The sequence below is a fragment of the Populus nigra genome, chromosome 13 (genome assembly GCF_951802175.1).
Source record: "Populus nigra chromosome 13, ddPopNigr1.1, whole genome shotgun sequence".
Classification (NCBI taxonomy): domain Eukaryota; kingdom Viridiplantae; phylum Streptophyta; class Magnoliopsida; order Malpighiales; family Salicaceae; genus Populus; species Populus nigra.
Genome location: NC_084864.1, coordinates 5,625,318 through 5,648,463, shown reverse-complemented (window position 1 = coordinate 5,648,463; position 23,146 = coordinate 5,625,318). Strand labels below are relative to the sequence as shown.

The following is a 23,146-nucleotide window of genomic DNA, read 5'->3' as shown; positions in this document are numbered from 1 at the left end:
ACAAACTCAAGAACAATATCACCATTCATCATGTGATCTCTTAGAAAGTGATGTCTCACTTCAATATGTATTGTACGTGAGTGTTCTATAGGGTTCTTAAACAGACTTAGTGCACTAGTGTTATCACACTTAATAGGTATATAATCAAAATTAAATCCAAAGTCTTTTAAGGTTTGTTTCATTCGTAAGTTTTGTGCACAACAACTACCAACTTCTATATATTCTGCTTCAGTTGTTGATAGGGCTACCGAGTTTTGTTTCTTACTTGACCAAGATACTAGTGATGATCCTAGAAAATAACATATTCTACTAGTACCTTTTCTATTAACCTTACACTCAGTAAAATCAGCATTTGAATAGCTAATCAAACTCAACTCGTTTCCTTTTGAATACCATAACCCTAAGTTAATTATACCATGCAAATATCTAAAAATATGTTTATTAATAGTTATACGGGATTCTTTAGGACATGCTTGAAAACGTGCACATAAATAAATACAAAACATAATATCGGGTCTACTTGCAGTTACATACAAAAGTGAGCCAATCATACCTCAATATTTGATGATGTCTACATTCTTAACATTTTCATCCATATTAAACTTGGTTGATGTTCATATAGGTGTGTCGGCTTCTTTGACATGTACCATCCCAAATCTCTTTAGTAAATCCTTGATATACATACTTTGGTTGATGAAGATGGTATCATCTCTTGTTTGCTTGATTTGCAATTTAAGAAAGAAGTTTAATTTTCCTCTCATGCTCATTCTGAATTCTTCTTGCATGCATTTTGTAAATTCCTTACAAAGAGTTTTGTTAGTACCATTGAATATAATATCATCATCATATATTTTTACAAGCAAGATATCTTACCTGTTTTCTTTGTGAAAAAAATGGTGTTAATTTTGCCAATATTAAAACTATTATCAATAAGAAAAGATTTTAATCTATCATACCATGTTCTTGGTGCTTGTAAAGGGTGATTATAGGTTTGAGTCCCCCCTTAGTCAATCCATTAGCCTAATACACGCAAACACACACACACACAATACAATTATGTATGTCCAGTGGCCTGGCACCATGAGGTGTCTATACTTTCAATCTGTAAATCGAGTACAATTTGAATTGGTGGAATTCAAGACAAGATCAATTTCTTAAATGATTTTTTTGATGCAAAAGGTTATGATGCATTTGCTAAAGATATTAACATTTGTTGATGCTATATTTATTGTTATGTTTTTAATATTTGTTCTTAACAATCAAATACAATACATAGTATAAAATCAAATACAATACATAGTGTAAGTGTATGAATGTTGTCATTTCACCAGTCACTCTTTCATAAAATCTGTTGTAGTTATGTTTTTGTATGAAAGATCCAGGAGAGTAGGATATGTAATTTAATCCAATCTGAAATTATTATATGTATATTATCTTATTTAAAATATTTTTAATATAGTTATTTTAATATATAAATAATGAGTAAAACAAGTAAGGTATAAATATTATTAAATTTATTCGGATTTTATTGAAAAGTGTTTGTATTAATATTGATATATATATATATATTATTTATTAAATAATAATTAGATAATAAATATCTAAGACCTTATAAATATATAAATTTATATATTAATTGGGATTAAATCTATTTTTTTAAGGAGAATTCTCAAATGCATTCATTCTAATTAAATTCGTTTTAAAGTTGATTCCAATATTCAAAATCAAGAAGAGAACATTCCTTTTTATCTATCCCGGTATGTAATTAGCTGGAAAGTAAAACTGCAAACTGCAATAATTTTCAGTTACCAAAAATATTTTTATTTTCAGGTCTTGAATGAAAAACATGGGAATGTGTATTTCATAATTAATTACTATTAGATGCAACCTCAACTGACCCAAGCAAAGCAAAGCCAAGCCTGGTCCAGCCCGGCCTTACCCAAGCAATCCTTCTCCAGTTCTGGTCTTGTTTTTGGCCGTTTCTCTCATAAACCCTAAGTAAACCCTCAAAAGGCAGGCTTACTTTCATTTTCATTCCATTAATTCAATGGCCTCCTCCTCTTCATCTTGCAGGAAATTTATCTCCAAATCATCTCTATCGTCCATCAAATCAGCCATCAGATCATCTAAGGCTCCTAAATCTCCCTCCACCCCCACCAGATCTGCCACCGCTTCTCACTTCCTTCTCCCATCCAAACCACCAACCTCCTCTCGATTCTCCTTTTCAAGGTTAACTCACTCTTACGGATACACGTATATATCTATAACTTTATGTATGTATATATAGGGTGTGTTTTAAATTTATTAACTCATTGATTTTGTGTGTCCGTAGGGCACCATGTGAGTTGGGATGCGTTCAGTCGCTGCTGCCACTACACAGCGCGGTGGCGGCGTCGAGGATGACATCATGCTTAAGTACCACATCCAGGAATTTCCGAGCGCTCTCTCAGGGTACACTCTGCTGCACCTCTCCCGGCCTCTAATACTAGCTTTTATTGTTTCTCTAGTGAGTATCCCCCCCCCCTTTTCAGCTGTTGAATTGAATTTTTCTCCTTCATGGAAATGTTTAATTTCTCCTATGATTTCGTGAATGAATAATGAAGCGTTTAATTCAATTCGATTTATCTTTTTGAATTTGGAATTTAAAATTCCAATGGATGTAATACTGAAAATTGCTGAAAAAAGAAGTTTTTGCAGTTAAAGAATTACAAGTTTAGTTTGGGTTTGACGTGGCGAGTTAATGCTTACTTAGTATATAAATTTGATCAAGGTATTAATTAGAAATTGAAGAGTCTAGTGCTAGTGCTAAAATTAAGATTCTTTATCCAGGTTGTATCTTTGCTTGAGCTTATTGGGCTCATTTTTTGTACATTAAGCTGGCATTACGTTGTTAAGACAAATTGAGGGTGTTGAGCGGGATGACAATTGAGAGTGCTTTAATCGGGTTTAACGCAATCTGACTGGAATATTTGGTTCCTGCAGGCACATAATTCAAAGAAAAAAACCGTGGACTTGTTGTCTGCATCGTTGTCAAGTATGAAACTATGAGTGCTTTTTTAATCATCTTAAAAATATTTGGTTATATCAAAATGGAGGCCTTAGTTCCGTGTTGATGTATGCCCATGTCAATGCTGCTTGCTAAACTTGTTTGGATGATGTTAAACTAGCCCTTAAACGTAGCATGCATGGGCTTCTCTTGCGTCAGTGTAACTTAGGAGCAACCAGTGTTCTTGATTTGTTAGAATCCGCTTTCTGTTTTCTTGGTAATTTTTTCTGGGATACTTTGCGATCTTTTCAGCTAAACTCAATTTTAACTTTCTGTACTAAAAGTATTCTATTAGAGGATAACTGGATTCTATACTCATTTGGTTACCAACCAAAACAATAAACTTTGATGGTTTTCAGAACAATTTAGTCTATCATACAACGCGAAGGTTAGAAGATGTTAGTGAGATGATTTTGTTAATTCTGAAACACATATCACAAAAAACTGTTGTCAATTATGGTAGAGGAATTGACAAGCTAGTGTGTTGTTAAAATGTGAAGCTGGTCAGACGGGTTCAAAAGGGTCAATGAGGCTGTCACTGAGTCCTTTTCTTTTTCCTTTATAACAAGCTTGAACTTTATGCACATCAAGTAATGTATTTGTGAGGAATTTAGAATACCTTGGTAACTTACCTGCTACATTTCCCAGATGGAGTTGATTGCCCGTGAGACATGTTTGCTGTTTTTGGACGTGGGTCTTGTCAATCAACCATACAATCTATGACTTGAAAACAATGTGGAACTTCGTTGGATGATGTTTCATGTGACAATTATTAGATTCTATGCATTCAGTCATTTATAGAAAAATTATGAAAGGAAGTTCTATGATCACTATGGAATTCGTGGTTCCATAAATAATACAATATAGAAAGTTTTCTTAGGATTATCACATGCTTGCAATACAGAAAGAGTTGTTTTGTTAATTTATGTCAATGTCTTGTTCTTTCCTTAAAGAGGGCGCTTGTCTGTTATCTGATCCTGTGTTTGAGGTGTTCATTTCTTTAGAGCTTGGTCTGTAAGTTCCAAGGTGACCTATTAGGAGAGATCAGAATAATGGGAGGTTTATTTGTGTACATGTCTTTAGTCAGTCAATCAGTTTGTTACACATTACATTGATTTTGTTCAGGTAAATATATTTAATTTATTAATAAAGGGTTATTTATTTTTAATATTCATCATATGTTTAATTAATTAATCTAAAGTAAAAATAAAGTTCTTGAAACAAAAATGTTTTGCAAAGGAAATTATGAAGTTGTTTTAATTATAAAATTTCTATTAGATCAAAACATTATTTCTAAATATTTATGGTCAATGCTGTAATAGAACTAGACATTAATTAGAGCTGTTGAGGCTAATACATATTATGGTTTTTTTATGAAAAAAAGCAGTTCTCATAAGTTGAGGTACGAGGGATACCAAGAACTAAAATGTATGTGTTTGTCGAATGACATATACAATTATACATTGAATTGACTCACATAAGAATTTTATATGGTGAGTTCACATGTGTCTATGAAAAGGCTCACATGACGGTTATATAAGTGATTCTTAGATTTGAGATCATTAAGTTATCTTATATAGAGAGTTATGTTTTGATTATGCTGCATGTTATCTTAATTAAGGGTAACAAATGAGTAGATATTAGGTATATATATGAACTATATAAATATATTTAAGTAATCAATAAAGGATTCATTACACCAGGTGAATTAGAAAAAATACAATACAACTTTTGCAGCGAATCCCAACTTCGCTGCGGGACACCATTTGACAACGAATCCCAACTTTGCTGTGAGACACCATTCAACAACGAATGTTAATTTGCTGCAAAGAACTCAATTTTGGCAGTGAATTACACAGACAATACAATTTCAACAGCGAATCCCAACTTTGCTGCAGGACACATAATTCAGCAGCGAATATTAATTCGCTGCAACCAACTCAATTTCGGCAGCGAATTACAAATTCGCTGCAGACAATACAACTTCGGCAGCGAATCCCATCTTCGTTGCAGGACACATAATTCGGCAGCGAATGTTAATTCGCTGCAACCAACTCAATTTCAGCAGTGAATTTGAAATTCGTTGTAGAATACACATGCATTTTCAATTCCAGCACATAATATATCATCAAATCCCAATAGGGTTTCTTGGTTTTAACATGAACACACATGCATTCTCAATGCCAGCACATAGTATATCATCAAATCCCAGCAGAGTTGCATAATTTTAACATGAACACATACATGCACTCTCAATTCCAGCATAATATATATCATCAAATCCTTGCAAGTTTCATGATTTTAACATGATCACACATTCATTTTCAATTCCAGCACACATCTGTCATCAAATCCCAGCCAAGTCACATGATTTTACATGAATACACATGCATCTTCTTACACAATGCATTCCGGCCAGTCCCATTACGGTGGCCGGCCCTCTACCAAGTTTTATTCTTTCCATTTTATTCATTATTCTTAGATGTTCTCAAAATTGGTCTCATTTTGTCCTTTTGCTTGTCCTCTTAGTTGTTTTCAATTTCCTTTACAATTAGCCTAAGGGGTTTAGGTCAATTTTTCTTAGGGATCCTTCATCATTTTCAGTTCTAGGTTTGAAGAAAAAGGGGGCAAAAGGAGACTACATGACCCATACCTTTCAACTTTAAGTAGGTTTGGATAGTTTGGTAGTATATCCCCTCCCTCTTTCTCCCATTTTTTCCTCTTTTTCTTCCTTTTTTGGTTTTCTTTTTTATTTTTATGTCAGTTTCTTCCCACTCATTCCAGCCCCCTTTCCTTCCCTTTAAGCACCTGTGAATACCGAGTGGGAGCTCGAGAACACTGTGGTGAGGAAACCAGAAATCTTGGAGGCCACCAAAATGGACACTAAAAGCTTTTTAAATCACAAGATTCTTTTCCCATATGACATCGAGAAAGGAAGACTTGAATGGATTGATATAATAAAGCTGAAAACTGCAGAATAGAGGTTTGGGCTTGGATATAAGCCTAAAAAAGAGGATTACAAGCGAGCTATTGGTGTAAGAAGGGAGAAGAGAATGGCTAGGATTGAAGGAAGGAAGCCTAAAGAAGAAAACTTAGCCATCCCTCCAATCAAGATTTTGTTCCCAAAGGCCGTATATGTGATTTAACTTGATGAGGGACATGACAACCTTTTTCAGAAGCTTTCTTCAATGAACATAAACACTCTGGAGGAAGATCAAGTTGAGGACATTACTGAGAAGATTGAATCCGGAAGAAGGGATGAAGAGCTGCCGCAATTAACCATCTACACTCCGGAAGAAGTTACCGCCAGGATTTTCATTCGAAAGCTAGCCGAAAGAGAGAAGTTCTAGAATTGGGAGACTCAAGAAGCTCCATTGGTGGTCAAAATGTAATCAACAATGATTGTTGTATTATAATATTATCTATATTGTTTATCTTTTTTTTGTTTTGATTTGTTTTTATTTATTGACAATCGAGGCTCAAGATGTCAATTGGATTTTATCCTTGTTTTTTAGCCAATCTTTTCCTTTTAATGAGATCATGTATTTTCAAAATTCATCTTGATGTTTTACTGTGCATTTACACATCACTTCCCGCTTTCAGGAACCTTGAAAGCGGATCATCCACAACAGCACCTGCACTTTACATTGAGAATGAATGGCCAAACTTTAAAGAATACATAGTAGCTGTAGAAGAGGAAGAATGAGAGAAAAATAACATTAGCGAATTCATAAAATTAATAGAACAGCACGAACAAGCTTGGAGGCCCGCTAAAGAGAAACTTAAAACCATAAATGTGGGTAATGAAGAAATCAAGAGAGCTGAAGATAGGGACTTTGATCACCCCTAAAGAGGAGTTGATTGCACTACTTCGAGTTACGTAGATGTCTTTGCCTGGTCCTACGAGGATATACCTGGTTTAGATACGAATATCATAGTACACAGGATACTACTGGTGGAAGGATGCAAGCCGATTAAACAGAAGTTGAGAAGAACTCATCCAGAGGTCTTAATCCATGTATAGGTAGAAATCGAAAAACAATGGAATGCGGAGTTTGTGAAAGTAGTCAAGTATCCACAATGAGTGTCAAATATAGTGGTGGTACCCAAAAAGAAAGGTAAAATCAGAGTATGTGTGGACTTTAGGGACTTAAACCGGGGTAGCCCAAAAGATGATTTTCCTCTACCACACATAGATATGTTAGTTAACAATGCAGCACGCAACTCCACCTATTTTTTTATGGATGGATTTTCAGGCTACAGTTAGATAAAAATGGCACATGAGGATGAGGAGAAGACAACCTTTGTAACATCATTGGGAACCTTTTACTATAAAGTTATGCCATTTGGTTTAAAAAATGTCGGGGCCACCTATCAAAGGGCCATGGTGACTTTGTTTCACGACACGATGCATAAAGAGATTAAAGTATATATGGATGACATGATTGCTAAATCTAGAGAGGGAGAAAATTATGTCCAAATGCTGAAGAAATTGTTTGAAAGGCTAAGGAAATATAAGTTGAGGCTTAACCCAGCGAAGTGTTCATTCGGGGTGAAATCTAGGAAGTTGGGATTTGTGGTGAGTGACAAAGGGATAAAAGTGGATCCTGACAAAGTAAAGGTTATTCAATTTATGCCACCTTCCAAGACTAAGAAGGATATGAGAGGTTTTTTAGGGAGGTTGAATTACATTACTCAGTTTATATCCCAATTAACCACGACTTATGACCCAATCTTTCATTTGTTAAGGAAAAAGAATCCTATAATTTGGAATGAAGACTGCGAAGAGGCTTTCGAGAAAATCAAGCAGTACTTGTTGAATCCACCTCTGCTTGTTCCTCCTGTACCAGAAAAGCCGTTGATGTTGTATTTAACAGTAATTGAAACAACAATGAGATGTGTGCTGGGACAACATGATGAAATCGGAAGGAAGGAAAGGGCCATTTATTATCTAAGCAAGAAGTTCACAGAATGTAAGTCTAGGTATACTGTGATTGAGAAGTTGTGTTGCGTATTGACATGGACTGCAAAGAGATTACGTCAGTATATGTTGTATCACACTATGTGGTTAATTTTCAAATTAGACTCATTGATGTATATTTATGAAAAGCCCTATCTATTAAGCCGAATTGCAAGATGGAAAGTTTTATTGGTTGATCAATATAGTATATATGACAAGGAAAGTCGTGAAAGGGAGTGTTATTGCTGATCACCTGGTCGACCATGCTGTGGAAGATTATGAGTCATTAAACTTTGACTTTCCCGATGAAGATGTGCTTTCAGTTGAGGAAGGGAAATTAGATTGTTGGGTTATGTACTTTAATGGTGTTGTAAATGTATGTGGTAACGGAGCTGGTGCAGTGATAATCTCTCCTAATAAGAAATAGTATCCGGTTTTAGTTAAGTTGTAGTTCGGGTGCATCAATAACATGGTTGAGTATGAAGCTTGCATTCTCGGTTTAGAGGCTGCATTGGAGCTGAACATCAGAAAGATAGATGTGTATGGAGACTCAATGCTGATCATTTGCCAAGTAAAAAGAGAATGGCAAACCAAGGAAGTGAAGTTAAGGTTGTACCAAGAATACCTGTCTAAACTAGTTGGAGAATTTGAGGAAATAGAGTTCACCCATCTAGGAAGGGAAGGAAATCAGTTTGCGGATGCTTTGGCCATACTAGCTTCTATAGCCAGAATAGACTTTGGGCACAAGGTACAACCGGTACACATTGATATTAGAAATAACTCAGCTCATTGTTGCTCAGTTGAAATAGAAGTAGATGGAAACCCTTGGTACTATGATATCAAGAATTTCATCCAAAACAAGGCATATCCCATGGGGCATCCAAAATTGACAAGAAGACCTTGAGGAGGTTGGCAATGGATTTTTATCTTGTGGGGAGATTTTGTATAAGAAATCATCTGACGAGACTTTGCTGAGATGTTTGGATGAATTTGAGGTAGAAAATGCGTTACGAGAAGTCAATGAAGGGATTTGCTTGACCCATGCTTGTTGCGATGTCGTGGTCGCACAAATTAATTACTCTAACTTAAAACACAATACATAAGATAGTATAGAGCAAGCAAGGGGTCGATCCCACAAGGAAGGTTCATGTCAGATTTTTATGCTGGATGATATGTAATTTATGGGGGTTTGGACGTTATCTATGCTAAAGCAAAAGAAAACAGAAAACTATCAAGCAAAATTAAATAAAATCAGAAAATTATCAAGAGAACAAACCTTGGTCACAAGTAAACATCCATCTACAGAAATCAAAACTGATCATGGAAACGAGACATCAATTTATATTCTGAATATTTATCTCTTCTAAACATTGGTTAGTCAATGGATCCGTCTATAACTAACCCTAACCATCAAACAACCACAGTGTTCGCACTAGTAATTTAATTTAATGACAACCTTAAGAACTAGATAAGTTAGTTAATAAAAAAAAACATAACTGTCTGCAGTCTATGTTTGATTTGATTGAATGCTCCCTAAGATTAATAATGTAGATCCGCCACAATTATTAAACTCAGTTGCTTCACAAGTTCATATACCACAACTCCGGTTTTGATATCAAACTTAGCAATAGATTGTCTACAATAAAAACTTAGAGTCCGCTATAGCAATTAAAATAAACAACCATAGGACAAATAAGCATAGGAGAACAAACATATTCATTATATAAACTAAAAAGATAAGGTAAAATAAATCTCGCAATTCTTGAAATCCGAAGGTTTTTGTGTCCTTGTAACCAAGAAAAAGAGTTTAGCCTTACATGTTTGTTGAACAACTAACCAAAAAGAAGGAATGCATGATTTCAGATTTCTTAGATTAGGGGGGTGTTTTTCTCTTCTTGGCTGGCTGCCCCCCGTCTCCTCTCATTCTTTTTATATCCTAGGAAATCCTAGTCTCTATTTTACAAAATAGTCCTCCCTTAAGTCAACAGTATACATTTAAGTACTTAAATAACTATTTTTCTAAAAACAGAGAAATAGCCTTAAATGAAATCTTCAAGTTTTGACTTAGAGGAGCTAAATTGTTGAAATAAAAACTTAGATATTAGTTTAGATGCTTCGGAACGTAATTTGGACTCATTTCTTCACGAAACCTGTTTCTTGGCTGAATTCAATTGTCATCTTGGAAAAATCATATCTCCCTCATATGACATCGTTTCTGACTAATATTTGGAGCGTTGATAGGCCTTTGAGTCAGGAATCCAAAACAATTAAGTTTTCATCAAATGGACTTCTATAGCTCTAGATATTCAAGTCGGAATGCCCGAATGTCAACAGTGGCAGATTACGAGATTTGACTTTAAAGACAACGATTTTCATGCTTTTTCTTATTTTATTTTCTTGCCTAAGATGTCTAGAAAGATATGGATGTTAGCTTTTTAATGCCACTAGAATCACTTTATTTTGACCTCTAGAGCTCACGATCAGTATAAAACATCGATTGAAGGTCAAATATGCTAATTACTTTCAATTTACTTATTTTTGCATTTTTCATCCAATAGTGCTTTCAAAACATAAAACAAAGAATATCAAAGCATTTTATATATAAAACATAGGCAAAACACTAGTTAAATATGGGTGAAACTATCAAATAATATGGTTGCACCAAATACCCCTACACTTAACTATTGCTTGTCCTCTAGAAAGGATATGTAAAATCAAATTGAAGTTAAATTAAATCAAATCATTATGACTAATCTCCTAATCTTCTATCAATATCCAAGAATATATGCATTATAAACAAGAACACAATAAAAAAGGATAAAGAGTATAAATTTTCATGAATTTATTTACATGCAAACTTCAAAACTCAATTGATCATTGGAATTTAAATGAAATCTATGTCATGCCAAAGTGATAGGTCCTCTCATTGATATACACTCGAACACTTGTGTGTTTAGGGTTTATGTGTTTAAATCTCTCAAATTCAATCAATTAATATGTTCTACCATAAGCTTGCTCTTCAATCTCATCTCCATTACTAACATATTACAAGCAATGCATGAATCGAACATAGAAATTGTTTTGTTTTTTTAGAACAACAAAGAAAACCAAAATAAGAAAACCAACATTCTCTCAATACCCCCACACTTAAAGCACAACATTGTCTTCATTGTTGAAATAAAAGAAAAGGAATATAAGAGAATGATAGAAATAAAGTAAAATGCAAAAAAAAAGATAAGGAAACAAAAACAAATCTAAATTTTTTTTCTTTCTGTTGGGTTGCCTTCTAGTAAGCGTTTTTGTTTTATGTAATTGGTTCAACATGTGACATGTTCATTCTTCATAAATTGTTTAAGCTAACTCCATAGAAGTGGTGAGTTCTATCGTCCAACCAAGAAAAAAAGTTTCAAACGTGAATGATAAAAAAGGACTTTGTCTCTAACATAAAACTCTTTTCTTGTAATCATTCGGTCATAAAAACTCTTAATTTTTTCTTTGTAAATCCTTGCATTCTCATAATCATCATTCCAAATCTCTTCCAACGTGATTCCTGTCTTTTTGGGCACCAAAAGGATATGCTCCACCCATTAACTGTCTATAATGGGGTAAATAACTTTTGCATCATGGGGGACATATTCTCTAGTTTGCAAAGCTTGCAAGGTTAATGTTGATTCATTCACATTTTGGGGAACATATATATGCCTCTCCATCTCTTCTATCTTGGTAAAATCATAGTCATAGCTTAAAGCTACGTTTAATCCATCCTCGCTATCAAAATCACAAACTTGCTGCACACACTTATCAACTTGGTCATAACATGTGATGGAAAAAACATTGTTATAAGGATATGTCATTGCATCATGAAGATTAAATTAAATTTTTTCATCTCCTACCTCCATAGACAATATCATTACCACAATCAATTTTTATATTGGCAGTTTTCAAGAATGGTCTCCCAAACAATATAGGAGTGTTTGATGAATCACAAGAATCATGTTTCATATCAAGAATATAAAAACCGTATGGAATGACCAAACTATCAATCTTGACTACGACATCTTCTATCACACCAAGTGGGTAAACAAAACTACGATCCGTAAATTGTATTACAATGCTAGTTTTATTCAAAGGCTCAAGACTAAGAGAATCATAAATATATTTAGGCATAATACTAATGGATGCACCTAAATGGCACAAGGCCCTTTTGAAACTAGCATTATTAATAACACATGGGATAGCAAATTCACCTGGGGCTTTTTGCTTCAAAATCATATTCTTTTGAACAACAGTAGATACAACTTCATCCATACTTACCATTTCATGACGAAAGCTCTCTTAGTAGTACACAACTCTTTCAAGAATTTGGCATACTTGAAAATTTGCTTGATAGCATCAAGCAAAGGAATATTGAGTTTCACTTTCTTGAAAATCTCTAAAATCTCTTTTTCTTTGTCCTTTTTCTTTAACCTAGAAGAACTCACAGGAGAAGGATGTTCCTTCTTTGTACTCAATTCGATTTCTATCTTTTCTTCTTTCTCCATCTCAATTTGTTTCGACCTTTTCTCTTCAAGTTCTTTCCCACTTCGTAGCATGATCGCACTATAACATTCTCTATTGGATGCAATGCTTGGGAGGGCAATTTTCCATTCATTTGTGCTTCTAATTTCCCCACACTTGAAGCTCTTGCCCCATTTGCTTCTCCAAGTTGTGAATACTTGACCTTGTTTCCTGTTGAAAAGACATGATATTTTGTTGCAAGGTCACAGTGTTAGAAGCCAAAGTTTTCATCATCTCACGAATATCATCACTGGATAACGACCATGTAACATTAGAGTTTGTGAATGAAGGGGGTTGTCTCGCTTGATAATTCTGTTGGGATTGAAATCCAGGTTACGAAAGGAAGCTCACGTCAACATCATGGTTGTTGCACGACAACAGACACTCAAGGAGTTTGCTGCTCCAAACTTGGAGAATCAACCATTGTGCATAAACTTTGACAATAATGCCAACTTCGAGCTAAAGTCTGGTTTTATACATTTACTTCCAATATTTAATGGGTTTATTGGAGAAGATCCTCATACTCATCTCAAGGAGTTCTATATGGTTTGTGTTGGCATGAAACCGAATGGAGTTGACAAAGAACATGTTAAGTTGAAAGCTTTCCCTTTCTCTTTAAAAGTGGCAGCAAAGATGTGATTTTTCTCTATTCTCCTAGGTTCCATTGAAACTTGGAATGGCATGAAGAAGATTTTCAAGGAAAATTATTTCCCAACATCTCGAGTTGTCAATATAAGGAAAGAAATATGTGGGATTTGACAATCTCATGGAGAGACACTCTCCGAGTATTGAGAAAGATTTGAGCAACTCTGCATTCAATGCACTCATCATCAAATACCTGATCAGCTACTTATTCAATATTTCTATGAAGGATTGATGCCTACTGACCGTAGTATCATTGATGTGGCAAGTGGAGGGGCATTGGTAGATAAGACACTCGAGGTTGCACACCAATTGATCTCAAATATGGCAACCAACTCGAAACAATTTGGCACACGTGGAGACTTCCCAAGAAAACGAGTAAATAAGGTAAGTATTTCTAACCTTGAGAATAAAGTTAATGATCTTACTTGTCTTGTGCATTCTTTGGCTTATGGCAATGTACAACAGGTGAAAGCTTGTAGCATATGCTCCTCACATGGACATGCTTCGAATATATGCCCAACAATGCAAGAAGATTACATTGAACAAGTTAATGTAGTTGATGGAGTATTTAATGGACAACTTCAGCGTAAGTATAATCCCTTTTCCCACACGTACAATCCTGGATGGAGAGATCATCCCAACCTACGTTATGAGAACCAGCCTCAACAAGGCAATCAAGGCCGACGATTCCATCCCCATGAATTTTAACCCCAACAGAATTATCAAACAATACACCCCTTCTGTTCACAAACTCCAATGTTATGGGGTCGTCATCCAGTGATGATCTTTGTGAGATGATGAAAACTTTGGCTTGTAACACCGTGACCTTGCAACAAAATTTCATGTCTTTTCAACAGGAAACAAGGTCAAGTATTCACAACTTGGAGAAGCAAATTGGGCAAATAGCTTTAAGTGTAGGGAAATTGGAAACACAAATAAATGAAAAATTGCCCTCCTAAGCATTGAATCCAAAAGAGAATGTTAGTGCGATCATGTTGCGAAGTGGGATAGAAAATGTTGATGCGAATCTTTTGTCAAGAGTGACAACAGATTCGATATCTGACACCACACCAACCGATGATTACTTTCCTGATAAATCCTTACTTTCTCTTAGTTCAATGCCTTGGTTTGCTAAAAATATCAATTTCCTTGTCTCAGGAGATTTGCCAACTCATTGGAGTACCGAAGACAAAGGTGAGTTTCTGAACGAAGTGAAGAAATTTTATTGGGATGACCCTTACTTATTCGAATATTGTCCTGATCAAATATTTCGAAGATGCATTCCTGACAATGAGGTAAGTAATGTCATTAAATTTTATCATTCTGAAGCATGTGGGAGTCATTTCTCGTCAAAAAAGACCATTGCGAAAATCTTTCAAAATGGATTTTATTGGCCTACCATGTTCAAGGACACGCATGCATTCTGCAAAGCTTGTGAAAATTGTCAAAAGTCAGGATTTATTTCAAAACATAAGGAATCTTTAGATAATCTTCTATTGACTTTGAAGACATATCCTGGTGGAGATGTGCATTGTGCATTTCACGACTTATGACCCCATTTCCATAAAGAACGTGATTGACTTAGTCTTGGGAATTTGACTGTAAAAGACCCTGTTTGCCAGTTTTTAAGAAAACTGGATGGGAAGCCTATCCCCGACCCATAGAGGGCGTTTAAGCCGTTCTTGGACGTAAAATCAAGGGAAGATGTGAGCCACAATCACAACTACGATTTGAGTTTGAGTTTGTAAAAATTTATGTCTTTCAGTTTTATTAATAGCATAATTTTTTTTTTCTGTTTTGTTATCTCTTATATTTGTTTAAGTGTGTTTCAGGTTTGTCAGTGTTCGTTGTTTCAGGTGATGTCTTCTATACTCTATCTTTCTACCTTAGAACATTGAGGACAATGTCTCGTTTTGGTTGGGGGGAGAGGGTAGTAGTAATTAAAAAAAAAAAAAAAAAAAAAAAACTAACCAACTAACTGTTTTTGTTTAAAAACCATTGGGCAAAACTGTTATTACTATGATGGTAGAGTAAGGGGGAATTTTAATGACTCTTGAGACGCATCTTAGTAAACATTTTCTAATGGTTATTTGCAATATTCATAACAAGGCCTATTAGAATACTTCTTGAAATATTCAGGGTTACAAACTCTCGCATTGCTATCACTTAATTCTGCTCATATACTCATTTAACAAGTATTCGTAAACCTTCATTTTCACACACACACTTTAACATATGATTGTGGGTTGCACATTGGATTATTACATTATTTATATTCTTTTGTTAAAGGTAACAATTAAGGGATAGGGATAGTCTATAATTTGCAAAAAAAAAAAAAAAAAGAGAAGAAGAAAAAAAGAAGAAAAAAAAGAAAAAAAAAAGAAAATGATGATAATAAAAACGTAGATAAGTTTGATTTCGTAGCCTCCCTAACCTAAGCAATTAAGCCCGAAGGGGTGTTTTAACACCTAATACCCTAAAGTCAACTGACTTGGGAGCTATTGGCCCAAAGCTTGTTACATGGGTTAAGGAGAAAAGCTTAAGGGAATCAAACATTGCACTATCTACGTATCAGTATCTGCAACCCGAGTTACTAAGCTCGTAGGGGTGTCTCAACACCTAATGCCCTAAGATCAACTGGTCTGGGAGTCATTAACCGAAAGCTCGTTACATGGGTTAAAGATGCATTGTGTTTTATGTTATATGTATAGATATTAAAAAAAAAAGAGTAAAATAAAATAAAATAATCCCAACCTAAGGAAGTTAACCTTAAACATTAGAACAAAATATTGTTTTCTTCCAATAAAAGCCCCATCATCTATGTTTCATACATTGAGCACATAACAAGGAAGGTTTATTAATATTTTGTTTAAGAGGTATTGAGCAGATATATAAAATTTAATGAGAGTTTGTTTATCTGGATAGATTAATGGAAGTTGAATGATGAATGCCTTGCTTTGTGGATTTTGCAAATTGTTTTTCTATTTTAACGCTTTAATTACTAGGGACTAGTAATAAGCTGGTTGGGGGGTGTGATTAGTACTTAAAAGTGCATTTTTATCAAGGTTTTATATCATCATTTTGCACTTGAAGTATCAATAACTCCTTAACTAAAGCGTGTTTTATAATAACATATCTAATTATATAAGATACCTTTAATTTATGGTAAATGTTCATCTTAAATGCAGGCCTATCACATAAATGAAAGAATTGATTGATGAGTTGAAGTACTGAAATTGAAAGGACAAAAAGATGGCCAAAGAGATGCTGGTGCAGTCCAAACTGGAACACAGTTCGGTAATTGGGTCATATCTGGAGCTGTAGATCTTGGATTTAGGTCCATTTTATATGGATGGAAAGATAAGACATAGGCCTACAACTTTCATTTGGAGCCCAAGATTTAACAAGGCCGTTTTCAAGTCCAAATTGTAGCAACAAAGAAGAAGTCTGAATCTGTCCTGCAGCCCAGACATTGTTCCGTGTTCAGCCCATATCTCGAGTTCTAGAAGTCCAAATGATCTCAAATTTTTACCCTGGAAAGATGAGACAATTTCCTAGAACTTTCATGATTCAAGTTTGTTCAAATTATGACGTCATCAATGACGTTTTTGGCAGACAAGAAGATAAGAATTGTCACCAAGTCAAGATGTGGTCACCCACTCATCAATTAGTCAACAAATCAATAGTTCCGAATTTTGGCCTATAAAAGGAGGCATTTGCCATGTATTTAGGCATCTTGGTGTTCAGATCAAGATCATGCTCTTGCTTTCTCTCTTTATATTTTGTAATGCTTAAGTTTTGCTTATATTAATCTCTTGCTTATGCTTTTCATTTCCTTTCCTTGTTTATTTATGTTTCTTTTTTTCATTATGTTTAACTAAGTTTATTATGTCAAGGTGAAAAGGGTACACTAATGGTGTAAGAATAAGTATAATATAAACTTAACATGGACCTTAATGTTGGATACTAACATGCTTTATATTTGCTATCTTGTTCACTTTTAATACTTTGCTTGTTAAATGGTTAATCTAGATTTATGTTGTATAACATTTGGTACAACAAATACTTGGTACTTTCATAGCCCATACTGTATGGTATAACCGACACCTGAGCTATGAAAGGAACTTGATTTGTTGTTAACATAAGTTATAATCATGAATGCCTGACAACATTTACAAGTATTAGCATTATTCGAATAAGATAACTAATGTAATCATGTTAACAATTTATAATCCGATTGGAACCTCCTTTGTGTGTGGTTTCCATTTGAATAATAAGAGTTTATACTATACTTGTTTGATGTACCATTAGTGGATCCTCTAACCTTGACATTTGTTGTTATCATTGTTTAATCCTTACGTTAATCTTCCATCTCAAAGTTCTCATCGACTTCTTCCTCTTCTTCTTCACTGTTATTATTATTATTGTTGTTGTTGTTGTTACTATTGTTTTAGTGTTATTGTTCCTTATAATTTATACAAGTAACCTCCCTGTGGTTCGACCCCGGTCTTCCCGGGTTATTTATTACTTCGACACTCCTGCACTTGGGAAAAGCCATCAATCTTTTGGTCGTGTCAAGTTTTTGGCGCCGTTGCCGGGGAGGTAAATTCTTGTACAAATTATAGTATTTATTTTATTTTCTCTTTTCTCTTTTCTTGTATCTAACTTTGTTTCTTTTGTTTTTTTCTCTTTCTTTTATTTTCTTCTTTCTTTTATTCTCTTTTTACACGTGCATGAGAGTGTGGTCACGTACATTAAGTGGTAGACTTTGTAGGGTATCCTCATCATTTTCAGAAAATATGGCTGAAGAAGATAACCAATCACTTCATAATGAGAATAATGAGAATATTCGGGTTAGAACTCTTAGAGACCACATGAATCCCACAAGAACAAGTGCACCCTCATGCATAGTTTTTCCTCCTGATGCATCTCATTTTAATTTTAAGACAGGCATTATTCAACTTTTACCATCTTTTCATGGCTTAGATTTAGAAAATCCATACTTGCATTTAAGGGAATTTGAGGAGGTTTGCAACACGTATAATGACTCAAATTGTAGCATGAACACCATTAGATTGAAGCTTTTTCCTTTTTCATTAAAAGATAAAGCTAAAACATGGCTACAAAATTTGAGACCTGGATCCATTCGTGCTTGGGATGAAATGCAACAACAATTTTTAAAGAAGTTTTTTCCATCCCACAGAACAAACTCTTTCAAAAGACAAATCATTACTTTCTCTCAAAAACCAGGAGAAACATTTTATCAATGTTGGGATAGGTATCGAGACTTACTTAATACTTGCCCCCATCATGGTTTTGAAACATGGAGATTAGTTTCACATTTTTATGAAGGGTTAACTCCTAGAGATAGGCAAATGGTTGAATTGATGTGCAATGGAACTTTTGAGGATAAAGACCCTAATGAAGCAATGGAATACCTAGACTTGCTAGCTGAAAATGCGCAAAATTGGGACACCACAGGTACTTATGAGGCACCAAGTAAAACCCAACCTCATACATCTAGTGGAGGTATGTACAACCTTAGGGAAGATCATGACCTCCAAGCCAAGTTTGCATCTTTAGCTAGAAAGGTTGAGGCACTAGAATTAAAAACGAGTGGTCAACTAAAATCTGTTCAAGACATTGCATGTCAAATCTGTGAAACCAACGAGCATTTAACCAATGACTGTCCAACCTTGCCTTCTTTTAAAGAATGTCTCCATGAACAAGCCCATGTATTAAACATTTTTCAAAGGCCCAACCATAACCCATATTCGCAAACATATAACCCTGGTTGGAGAAATCATCCAAATTTCAGTTGGAAGAGTGAGAGCAATAATGCTCAAACTTCACAGCCACCGTTTCAAGCACATCATAATTTCCAAAATTCTCATGGATATGCACCTCCTTATGCTCCACCTCCTAGAAGAAATCTTGAGGAAACATTGCATGCATTTATGGAAAAGCAAGAGGCAATTAACACTCAACTTGCTCAAAGCATGACAGATTTTAAAGATACTCTTGCAAAGTTGACATCTGTTCTCAGTTTCCAAGAGAAAGGTAAGTTTCCTTCTCAACCACAACAAAATCCAAAGGGGCAATACAATTTGAATGCAGATAGTTCGGGAAGCCAACACATGGATCACGTCAAATCAGTCATCACTCTTCGCAGTGGTAAGGTTATTGAAAAACCCATTCTTGAACCTTGTGAGAATGATGATGAATCAATCTCTAAGGGTAAGGAAGGGGTTGAATCTGATCATTGCAAAGAAAAGACTGATTCTCCGCCAGCACTTCCATTTCCTCATGTCATGACTAAACAAAGGAAAGTCAATCACAACTCTGAAATCTTTGAAACTTTCAAACAGGTAAGGATCAATATACCTTTGCTGGATGCTATCAAACATGTTTCTTCTTATGCTAAATTTTTGAAAGATCTGTGCACTGTGAAGAGAAAATTGAATGTGAAAAAGAAAGCCTTTTTAGCCGAACAAGTAAGTGCCATTCTTCAGAACAATAATGCTTTGAAATATAAAGACCCTGGTTGTCCTACAATTTCTTGCTTTATTGGACAACATAAAATTGAAAGAGCATTACTTGATCTTGGAGCTAGTGTGAATTTACTTCCATATTTAGTTTTTCAAAGTCTCAATCTAGGTGAGTTAAAACCAACTTCTGTAACTCTTTTACTTGCCAATAGATCTGTAAAAGTGCCTAGAGGAATAGTTGAAGATGTGTTAGTACAAGTCGATAAGTTCATTTATCCTGTGGATTTTATCGTCTTGGACACACAACCTGTTGAAGCATGCAATTCATTTCCTGTTATTTTAGGGCGTCCGTTTCTTGCAACTTCTAATGCATTAATTAATTGTAGGAATGGACTGATGAAGCTATCTTTTGGAAACATGACATTGGAGATGAATATTTTCAACATTTACAAGCAACCTGGAGATGATAATGATTTACAAGAAGTAGATTTTATTGAAGAATTGGTTTATGATCAATTTGAATCTACTTTGAGTAATACTGAGTTTGATGAATTTGAAGACTTGCAAATGACTTATTCTCAGGAAGAAATCACGGATGAAAAAGGCATTGAAAATGTTGATGCGAATCTTTTGTCAAGAGTGACAACAGATTCGATATCTGACACCACACCAACCGATGATTACTTTCCTGATAAATCCTTACTTTCTCTTAGTTCAATGCCTTGGTTTGCTAAAAATATCAATTTCCTTGTCTCAGGAGATTTGCCAACTCATTGGAGTACCGAAGACAAAGGTGAGTTTCTGAACGAAGTGAAGAAATTTTATTGGGATGACCCTTACTTATTCGAATATTGTCCTGATCAAATATTTCGAAGATGCATTCCTGACAATGAGGTAAGTAATGTCATTAAATTTTATCATTCTGAAGCATGTGGGAGTCATTTCTCGTCAAAAAAGACCATTGCGAAAATCTTTCAAAATGGATTTTATTGGCCTACCATGTTCAAGGACACGCATGCATTCTGCAAAGCTTGTGAAAATTGTCAAAAGTCAGGATTTATTTCAAAACATAAGGAATCTTTAGATAATCTTCTATTGACTTTGAAGACATATCCTGGTGGAGATGTGCATAGTGTTATACCAATGCAAGCTTTTGAGCCTTCAACATTATATTATTTGATTGTGCATTCTTTCAGTAATATGTATCTCTAGAACTTGCTTCATATCTTGTTAAGATTACATTTCCATTACATATATACATGAAGATGATAAAGGCATTAGGAATTTTAACAACTTGAATAAAAAAGCCAACCTAAAACATAGTATCCTTAGTGAGCCCCTTTTGAGCTTGTTTATTTTTTCTTTGCTTTATCCATGTATAAGCCTTAACTTTTTATTTGTTTTCCTTTTACCATGGCTAATGATTAGTAGAGCATATACTTGTGATATCTCATGGAATTATGGTTGGAAATTATGTGAAAAGAAAGAAGAAGTGATGCTTGATGAAAATATGGGTAAAATTACCAAAGGTGAAAAACAAAGAAAAAAGAAAAGAAAAGAAAAGAAAAAAGAAGTGTTCATTTATGTTCTTAAGATTTTATGTTGAAAGAGCTTGAAATAAAAAGAAGTTAAACACTGGTGATTAAAGATGGAAAATTTATTTGCTTTGATGAAATATCTTGTTTGAAATATCATTTTTCAGAATGCTCTACTTTCTTTCATTTGAACATTTTCTTTTACTATCTTTTACCTCACCTTAACCTTAGCCTCATTAGAACCGGAAAATAAGACCTTTTGATTCATGCATTGCTTGTAATATGTTAGTAATGGAGATGAGATTGAAGAGCAAGCTTATGGTAGAACATATTCATTGATTGAATTGAGAGATTTAAACACATAAGCTCTAAACACGTGAATGTTGGAGTGTATATCAATAAGAGGACCTATCACTTTAGGATGACATAGATTTCATTTAAATCCTGATGATTAATTGAGTTTTAAAGTTTGCATGTAAATAAATTCATGAAAATTTATACTCTTTGTCCTTCTTGATTGTATTCTTGTTTATAATGCATATATTCTTGGATATTGATAGGAGATTAGGAGATTAGTCAAAGTGATTTGATTTAATTTAATTTCAATTTGATTTTACTTATCCTTTCTGAAGGACGAGCAAGAGCTAAGTGTGGGGGTATTTGAAGCAATCATATTATTCAATAGTTTCACCCACATTTAACTAGTGTTTTGCCTATGTTTTATATATATAATTCCTTGATATTCTTTGTTTTATGTTTTGAAGGCACTTTTGGATGAAAGATGCAAAAAGGAGTAAATTGGAGGTAATTAGCAGATTTGACCTCAGTCGATGTTTTGTGCAGAGCGTGAGCTCTAGAGGTCAAAATGAAGTGATTTCAGTGGCATTATAAAGCTAACATCCATACCTTTCTAGAAATCTAAGGTAAGAAAATAAAATAAGGAAGAGAATGGAAATCGCTGCCTTCAAAGTCAAATATTTTAATCTGCCAATGTTGACCTTTGGTCATTCCAATTTCAATATCTGGAGCTACAGAAATTCATTTGATGCAAACTTAATTGTTTTGGATTCCTGACTCAAAGGCCTATCAATGTTCCAAATTTTAGCCAAATATGATGTCATATGAGGGAGATATGATTTTTCAAAGATAACAACTGAATTCTGTCAGCAAACAAGTTTTATGAAGAAAAGAGTTCAAATTACGTTCCTAAGCATCTAAATCGATATCCAAGTTTTTATTTCAGCAATTTAGCTCTTCTGAGTCCAAGCTTGTAGATTTGATGCAAGGATATTTATTATTTTTTAGAAAAATAGTTATTGAAGTACTTAAATGTAAACTATCTATTTAAGAGATGACTATTTTGTAAAATGGAGACTAGGGTTTCCTAGGATATAAAAAGAATGAGAGAAGAGGAGGAGGCAGCCAGCCAAGAAGAGAAAAACACCCCATCCTCTAAGAAACCTGAAATCATGCATTCCTTCTTTTTTATTAGTTGTTCAACAAACATGCAAGGCTATACTCTTTTTCTTGGTTGCAAGGACACAGAAACCTTCGGATTTCAACAACTGTGAGATTTATTTTACCTTTTCTTTTCAGTTTATATGATGAATATGTTTGTTCTCCTATACTTATTTTTCCTATGATTATTTATTTTAATTGTTAGAGCGGACTCTTAGTTGTTAGTGTAGACAATCTGTTGCTAAGTTTGATATCAAAACTGGAGTAGTGGTATATGAACTTGTGAAGCAATTGAGTTTAATAATTGTGGCAGATCTACGTTATTAATTTTAGAGAGAACATTTAATCAAATCAAACATAGATTGTAGACAGTTATGTTTTCTTGATAATCAACTTATCTAGTTCTTAAGGTTGTCATTAAATTAAATTACTAGTGCGAACACTGTGGTTGTTTGAT

At 34.3% G+C, this 23,146-nt stretch overlaps 1 protein-coding gene across 4 annotated transcripts; it reads left to right on the top strand.

The window, feature by feature from the left end:
• The first annotated feature begins 1,919 nt into the window (after nt 1–1,919).
• Nucleotides 1,920–22,856, top strand: LOC133670748 (protein NONRESPONDING TO OXYLIPINS 2, mitochondrial-like). Of its 4 annotated transcripts, none has more exons than XM_062091340.1 (3): nt 1,920–2,229; nt 2,333–2,451; nt 21,996–22,856. In XM_062091340.1, exons 1-3 carry the CDS (start codon nt 2,048–2,050, stop codon nt 22,007–22,009), a joined length of 315 nt encoding a protein of 104 aa, XP_061947324.1. In that variant the 5' UTR covers nt 1,920–2,047; the 3' UTR covers nt 22,010–22,856. The 4 variants fall into 4 exon arrangements, with proteins under 4 accessions (XP_061947324.1, XP_061947323.1, XP_061947322.1 ...); XM_062091339.1 differs by having other exon boundaries at nt 1,921–2,229; nt 2,333–2,506; XM_062091338.1 differs by lacking the exon at nt 21,996–22,856 and adding an exon at nt 2,983–3,360 and having other exon boundaries at nt 1,922–2,229; nt 2,333–2,506.
• Nucleotides 22,857–23,146: the final 290 nt, after the last annotated feature.